General features: G+C 38.3%; 1 protein-coding gene across 1 annotated transcript in view; it reads right to left on the reverse strand.

Moving 5' to 3' along the window:
• brf1a (BRF1 RNA polymerase III transcription initiation factor subunit a) overlaps positions 1–7,552 on the reverse strand; it is a 98,688-nt gene extending 91,136 nt beyond the window's left edge. The window contains exons 1-3 of the mRNA XM_022685091.2: positions 7,289–7,552; positions 4,407–4,632; positions 1,994–2,071 (exon numbers count right to left, since the gene is read on the reverse strand). Coding sequence (XP_022540812.2) covers positions 1,994–2,071; positions 4,407–4,584 — 256 coding nt within the window. The 5' untranslated portion in view covers positions 4,585–4,632; positions 7,289–7,552. The remainder of the gene's footprint in view (positions 1–1,993; positions 2,072–4,406; positions 4,633–7,288) is intronic.
• Positions 7,553–8,566: the final 1,014 nt, after the last annotated feature.

Raw genomic sequence — 8,566 nt, forward strand, 5'->3', positions numbered from 1 at the left:
ATTCATCCTAAGTGCTTATAAAAAAATAATATAATATTCCTGATGAAGCTCATTTTGACTAGGATAACTGTTTTCATTTTCATCTTGTAAGACAACCCAAAGGGAACTGTACTCAGTACTGTAAACACAAACCAGACTGAAAGGAAGCCTGCTGTTTATTGTATTGATTTTAATCTGTTGTTCTGTGCAGTAATGATGTAAATTACAGTAAACTGTTAGGGCTTAGCCTGCCAGAACATGTTACTGGGCACGCTAAAAATATAAGAACAGCAATTTCCCAGAGATTATATTATAAACTTCAGCCACTGTCAGACATAGAATAGAAGGGTATAAAGCCCCCCAGCACTGTGGAGCTGTGGAGCAGTGGATCGGAGTTCTCTGAAATGATTGATCTCCATCCAGTACTTTTGGGGTAAGTTGAGGAGATAGGGAATGAATAGGGTGTTTTTTTTAAGATGCACTAGTATACAGGTATTGTTTAAATAATGTTTTAGGAAAATGTGTCATATTTATAAAATATTGTTTACCCAATCAGAACAGTGGGATCTAATCAAAGAGTATTACACTACAACAGGGGTTTTTAATTAGAACTCAGTATGGTCCAGTTAGACAAAATTTTGTCAGGCCAAGGTCCGGACCGATTTTTAACTTGTGTTATGATTCAGTGCTATATCCTGTAAGGCAGGGGTGTCCAAACTTTTTTTGTTGGGGGTCAGAAGGAGAAATATATTTAAAGACATGGGCCACAGACTAATAAAACAAATAATGAAATATACCACTTTAAATAATACATTTTCCTGATTACTTTCATTTACACACCATTTTACTTGACTTACTATCTTTATCTATCTTTTACAGTGTTGTGTAAACTAAGATTTTTTTAAATTGATGTTTCATTTCATGATGTCTATTAATATTAAACTCCTTAATTACGGCAACTTTTAGACTCTTTGGCCTGTTTTTCTGCATTACAACTGACTCTTTTAGACTCTTTGGCTCTTTTTTCTGTGCTATAAGTGCGCACTCTCTCCACTTTTAGACTCTTTGGCCCGTTTTTCTGCGCTATAAGTGCGCACTCTCGCCGCTTTTAGACTCTTTGGCCCGTTTTTTTGCACAACAACTTCACTGTCTCCGCTTTTAGACTCTTTGGCCCGTTTCTGACACCTAGCGTTCAAACTTTCAATCTCACATTATAAAAACCTGCTTAACAGCGGGCCAACTTTCATTCTATTTCTAAAATACCTCGCGGGCCGCTCCAAAAAGGAAACGGGCCGCAAATGGCCCGCTGGCCGTAGTTTGGACAAGGTTGTTTAAACTATACTAAAAATATATAATAATAATAAAAAATACCTCTCTGGACAGATTTTGTTTACATTCCTCCTCTGTCTCTCTGTCACGCTCTGCGTGACTTTAGTCTTTTGCCCGTTCTCGTTTTTCCGCCCAGTCTTGGGCTCCCTCTCCTTATAAAGGGCGGTTTTTCATGGCTGCGTCCCAATTCAACAGCCGGAGCAGCGGGACCACGACCCTGACAACACGCGTTCGATCCCACGTGAGGAGCGGTCTGTTTATTTACTTATTTTTTCCTTACCATGTCTGCACAGATCTGAGTGGCAGAGAAGAGCTTTTGGTGATCTTACAACACACGTGATTGGTCTGTGATTTACTGCACCGCAAAGCACGTATACAATTAAATCCTTCTCAGTAGTTTATCGGTTTGGGTCCGCATTGGACAACGTTTGGGTCCGGACCCGGACCGCAGTCCGCCTATTAGTGACCTCTGCACTACAACCTAGTGGGTGTGGTTTAAACATAACACTAAATAAATAAATAAATGTCTGACACCAATTATTACAAATAATTATTAATAGTGTTTTTAAAAATGTCAATATTTTCTAAACAGTACTGTATTCACATAGAAATAAAAGCCTAAACCTAAACACAAAGACCATGAACAGATATAACACAGCTGCTGAATGATCTCTTGACCACTCACCATTCTGTAGCGTCTGGGCTCTGGACTCCTTTCCCATCCCAGTAAAGTTGCCTCCCAAAGAAGGGGCATTTCCACTAGCTGCATTAAAAGAATACACACAAATAAAATCAGCAATAATTCACAATGTTACATTTAAAATATGTGGAAATAAGGCATCTTCTTATGTCAAAAGCATATCAGAGATCAAATCTGCATAAAATCCGATTACAACAGACTGAATTCCTAACTGTACTCCACTCACATTCTTAAATCACTTTAATAAAAAAATTAAGGCCCATGATTGATCAATAAGCCCAAATGCAATCAACCAGATATTAGTGCTTTTGTTTTAAATAGTCTTCATTTTCCATCATACACACTGTACTAAAGGTCTCTTATCACCCTCTGCTGGTCAGATGTCTTGTTACAGCTCATAATTTCAACATTTCTGTGCTTCTTTTCCCTGGAGGAGTGTGAAGAGTGCAGAACGCAGACCTCACTGGATCCAGACAGTTCTAAGATTAGATGCGTGTTGCTGTGAAAGTGCTTTCGAGTTACTTTGACTTGCAAATAGCAAGGAAACCATCAAAGCTGCTCGTTGTGTTCTGGAAAAGGTAAAGGCAGCATTAATCTTACACAGATTCAGGAGGAACACCCCCTGAGCAACATTAGTTCATTTGAGGGACACTGTGTCTGCCTCTTTAAAACAATATTATATTATATAATATTATATATATGTAAACGACTTAAAATACTCCTTGATTAACCCTTCTAAAGCCCTATCCGGACAGGATAAGTTTCTCAGGGGGTTCAGGGGTAATTTGTCTCTTTTATGAGGGGTCCTCTGTGCTTTTTATCCCCATTCATAACGACTATTTATGTGTTTTTCTCAGACGTCCTCTGAGAAAATTACAGTTTGAATTACCTACTGTTTTTTGCTGAACTCACTGGTAATTCATCAATAAAATAGTTATTTGTCTACTATCACGCACCGTAATTACACTTTGGGTGCACATTTCCATGGAGGTCAGTGTAAACACAACATTGTAACATTGTTAAAACATTATGTCATGTGACCGAAAAAGTCTAAAAACTCACTGATCCTCCCGTTTTCAAGTCTGGTATTGGGCGGTATTATCGACTGACTGATCTGCATATTGTGATGTGTCTGCTTACCAAAGTACACAAACACATCATTAATGCCTATAGCACAGTTGAACCTGATAGGGTGCTGCAGATCAAATATTTTTTAAAGGTTAAGAAAGGTTCATAAAACAATTAAGCAGGGCTTGTAAGTTTTATTGCTTCTTAAAAACATTTCAGCTATTAATGAAACAAATATGGTTTAGGGTTTAATGGCTCTTTTAAATCATTTATTTCCCGTTTACTCCCCAATTTTGCTCAGCCAATTACCCAACACACTAATGATGCCAAAACACCAGGAGGGTCAGCAACCGCCTCTTTTCGAGCTGCTGTTGATGCAGCATTGCTGAGGAGCAACACAGTGTGCTTGGAGGAAAGCGCAGCGACTCGGTTCCGATACATCAGCTCACAGATGCCCTGTGCTGCGGACATCACCCTTTGGAGTGCGCCATTTACCCACCCGGAGGGAGAAGGGCCAATTATGCTCCCTCTGAGCATTGGCAGCTTGATGGCAAAGCTGCATGAGCGGTGATTCGAACCTGCAACCTCCCCCCTTAATGTCTCTTTAAAGAAGTTTTCACAATGCACAATATTTATAATAGATCAGACAAAATCAGACATGCATAATAAGCATCTCAAAGCATCTTAACATTCTTAAAAAGAACTTATTAAAAACTCCACAATATACCAAAAGGAGATATTTCATTTACTCTTATGCTCTAAGCCTAACCTACATACACCAGTCGGTAATTACAGTGCATGGCAGTGGACAAATAGCTATTTTATTAAATGGGAGGAGACAAAACTCAGAGAAATAAAATTACTGGAGGACCACGGAGTTCTGTGAAAAACAATAGATAATTTAGAATCAGTAACTAAAATGTTAAAACCAGACCTGCTGAACTGCAGTACATAATTTAACCAGCAGAGGAGGCTGTTTACATTACCTTTCACTCATCAGCATATTATGAAGGGAGTGTACTAGGGATTTTAGGGCTTTTAATGCTCTTATTTCAGTTCAAAATACTAACTTATTAAATCAACTGGACTTTTTTTCTTGTAACTTGTCTTTACTTTGTTTAATATCTTATTTTGCTTTGTATTTACTATTTTATTCATAGTAATCATGATTGTTTATTTCCTGTTTGCCATTATAAAAAAAAGTCCTGTATCACTTTTTTATATGCTTGTTTTTATTTGTCTTACTCCGTGGGAAAGGTGCTATATAAATAAACTTAAATAATCTTACAATGGATTTTCTATCAGTGAGGGAACTGGAAGAGCCACTCACCGTCTGATGCCACGAACTGTCCGACAGCAGACGATCCCCCGCCGCTGTTCTCCACGAAGGTTACCTCAGAAACTATGATGTTGTCCTCCAACACGGAGCCGCAGCCCATACACACGGCATCTCCACGTGTCTGATCCACATCAATATTCGTCCCTCCGCAGTTCTTACACTTCCGCATGGTGACGGACGGTCAGCCTCAACACACACAGAGAAACACTGAGGACACCTGTTTAGACAGGACACAAAAAAGTGCATTAAAGAAATGTATTCTCCTAAAGAACCTGAAAAAAGTTTCTATGCCAGACATCCTACCACTCCTCTGGGTCATATTGACACATAAGTTCATAAGTTATGGACATCTCACAGCATTGTTCAATCCATTATCTGAAAATGGAAGACACTGTTAGAAAACCGACAAGCTTAAAAACTGACAAGTTTAAAAAAATTAAATGGCACAGTGGATAACACCACTGCATGACAGTAAGAAAAACATCATGTGGATGACTGGGGTTCATTGGTTAAAACCAATCTGGGTGACTATACTGCTCTACACCAATAAAAGTCCATGGCAAAGACTATTAACACTACATTACTTTAACCATTAGTCTGTGATAGGAATATCCTTGTAAGGCGTTTTGGATAAGAGCATCACCTAAATGTCATATATGAAAATGTAAGAAAAGTAATTAAAGAAGCTGCCGAGAGGCCTATGGTCAAAGGTGCACTGCTTACATAAAACCAAAGATTACCCTTTTCAAATACAAAGTTCTATGTATATCAGACAACTTAACACCACACATCACCCTGAACACACCATCCCCACTGTGAAACTTGGTGGTGGCAGCATCATGCTGCAGACATGCTTTTCTTCAGCAGGGACAGTGAAACTGGATGAAATCCTGAAAGAAAACCTGTTGGTGGCTGCAAAAAACTTGAGACTGGGAAAGAGCTTCACCTTCCAGCATGACAATGACCCTAAACATACAGCCAGAGCTACAGTGGAATAGTTTAGGAGAATGACCCAGTTAAAGTCCTGACCTAAACGCCATTGAGCATCTGTTGCAAGACATGTAAAATGTTGTCCACAGATGCTCTCCATCCAAAATCCAACTACGCTTAAAGCATTTTACAAAGAAGAACTGGCAAACATTTAAGCCTAAGAATGTGTAAAGCTGGTAGAGACATACCCCAAAAGACTTGCAGCTGTAATTTTATTAAGTATTGGACTTAATAGGGCTGAATAGAAATGCACACCAAACTTTCCAGATATTTGTTTATTTAAAAAAAAAAATTAGAATCCGTTCATTGTTTTATTTTCAAACTCACAATTACATGCTATTTTTACATACAAGCCCAATAATTAAACATTTGAGCTTGTAGGGGTAATGTGAAAAAGGTTCATATCATCCTGCTGCAGAGAGTCCTATTATTTTAGCAGTAGGGCCTGGCAAAATATAATTAAAAACCTACTAAACCCTAAACCATATCCTTTGAAGTGATTATACATACCTGCTTAAATTTTTTCTAAACATTTCCTAACCTTTAAAAAACTTTATTGCTGTAATTTCCACCCCTGCAGTGCCCTCTCAGGTTCAACTGTGCTATAGGTGAGGATGATGTTTCCGTGCATTTTGGTAAGCAGACACATTACAATATGCAAATCAGTCAATCAATAATATCGTCCTCCTGCTGACGTCCAACCATCTAGTTCTTACCACTATCAGAGGCACACTGCTGCTGCTGCTGCTCAACCAATCAGTTCTCCCTCCTGCCCTGCCTCTAAACCCATACATTACCCAGTGCCCCTCCAAAACTACGCATCCCATTTTTTAGAGGGTGGAGTCAGCTAAAATCAGGGGGTTTAGCACCCCTTTAATATTTAGATACTTAAAACTATTTTATTCACAACATAAAATAAGTGTCCATGCAAATATTGTGCCATATCACCCACCCCTAATCATTACACCCGGGTATTACTTTTTTGCTGTTTTTAGCAAAAGAAAAATTCACACTGTTCTCATTTCCCATTATTTATCTACTGGAGACAGATTATATTTGTCATTTATTATACTTTAATTCTGGATATATGGAAATATTTGGAGTGCATTATCAGTATCATTACATTCTGGATAATTGACTTCGTTACAAATCTGATAAAAAGTTGTATGTTTTAATATCTAAGTTAGGGGTGTGCAATAATAAAAATTTAATCAATCAATCAATTCAATGAATTGGGAAAAATCTTATTCAAGATTTTTAAACTTTAATGTTCATTTTGTTGCAGTAGTGTTTTCTTGAAATATATATATTTTTTTAATTCAGTGTTTTGTCATATCACCAAGAGTATTGTTATCACGAAAATACCATGAAATATTGTGATATTATTATAGGGTCATATTGCCCACCCCTATTCTAGAAGGATGAGAATGAATAGTCTTGTGCAAATAATGCAGTGGCTTCATCATATAAAAGCACAGTAGAATTTTTGTTTTCTACACTGTAAATTAATAAGTGATACTTGTCCATAACAATTCATGGGCTTTTTAATCCTCCAAGGTGGGCAGAGAGCACCCAATAGGTTTATGTGCAGAATTTGGGTAAAACAAAGCTTAAAAACAAGCTTACAGTGATATTAAATATAACATTCTGTAGAAAAATAACCTCTCTCAGGACTTTTACTGTATTAAAGCTTATTACTGAACCACAGCAGGGAAGCCACCGGTCAGCATGTGACGTGGCATATCAGTTTAATGGACTTTGGCTGGGATAAAACACTTCCATAAAAAACAGAGACCCTTTAAACCGGATTTAAGTGTATTTTGCACAGTTAATAGATAAAACAGCTAATAATAACATGAGTTACAGCTGCAATGTTAGGCTACCTTTAGCTCGCAGGCGCAGCCGCAGCCGCCACGCTGACTGTCCGCCTTCCCCTCGCTCTGTGCCGGCTGCCACCCGCTGCTGTGGCCGCTGTTCGGCTCTTAAACACACCGCAGGCTTTAAATTCCCACGGACTTCAGGATTTTTCTCTAAATAACGCGAATTTCGCTCTGTTTTTAACTGACACGTTAAATATCCGTAAAAAACGCGTGTATATACATCAGCACGTGCACAGCGGCAGCGTGCAGCCTGGACCAAACCAACCGGGCTACAGGAGGAGGGGGGGGGTTAACCCGTTACAGCGCTTAAAATACAGTCAGTGACTCTCAGTGTAGCGCTGTATTTATTATATATGTATATTATATGGGCTATTTTAACATTTACACTCCATACAATATGAGCTAACACATCTCTAATTTTATTTAAGCCCACTTTAGGTAAATTCTTAAAACCCCCATAGTTCTAAAGCCCCCTTTCACCAACACAGCGCAGTGAACTGCTGAACTGTGTAGTGCTGACGTAACGCCTGAGACATTAGTGAAATTAGTGTAAAAAGTTATGTGACGTAACTAACAGATTTTGGTTGAAATTGGCGTCACATCTTTTCCCTCATGAAGGTGAACTAACGTTATACTTTTACACTTAAATATGTCATTTCTTATAATAACAAAACATTGCATAAACCTTTAGAATATATTGCAATCGTTAAAAATAAAGGTATGGTTGGTGTGGCACAGTGGCTAACACCACTATTACTACCTGCTTGTGAGCTACTACATCATGTGGGAGACTGGGGTTCAACTCCCCATCTATGTAATGTTGCAGACCGGAGCCCACAGTGGGCGTGGCTAAAGGGCGGAACATGTGTCAATCATTTTCGACTGCAGCCAATCAGATACTACACTTTCGTTGACAATCACTTTTTATTAAGCCAATCATCAGACAGACCATCCTTAATTTTTTACTGCAGCCAATCACCTTAACAGATCTGTCAAAAGAAGGCGGAAACTGCGGTGCTACCGGTTAAACGTAGCGTTATTTAAACTTCTGAACAACAGCGGTGAAGCAGAATCTGTATTTTTTACAAAATACTATATTAACAGTTTAAACACATTTATGTGCTATTGTAGTTAGTCCTGCCGCTCTTAAACAGAAGTAACTGAATAAAAACGTTAGAAAAGCCCAGACTTAAGATATTTTTAAATCAAAGATTAAAATACTCGTTTTTCTGGAATGGCACTATCGTGTTTTTTCCCTTATTGCAGTAACTGCATTAAATC

This window comes from Astyanax mexicanus, chromosome 7 (genome assembly GCF_023375975.1).
Source record: "Astyanax mexicanus isolate ESR-SI-001 chromosome 7, AstMex3_surface, whole genome shotgun sequence".
NCBI classification, from domain to species: domain Eukaryota; kingdom Metazoa; phylum Chordata; class Actinopteri; order Characiformes; family Acestrorhamphidae; genus Astyanax; species Astyanax mexicanus.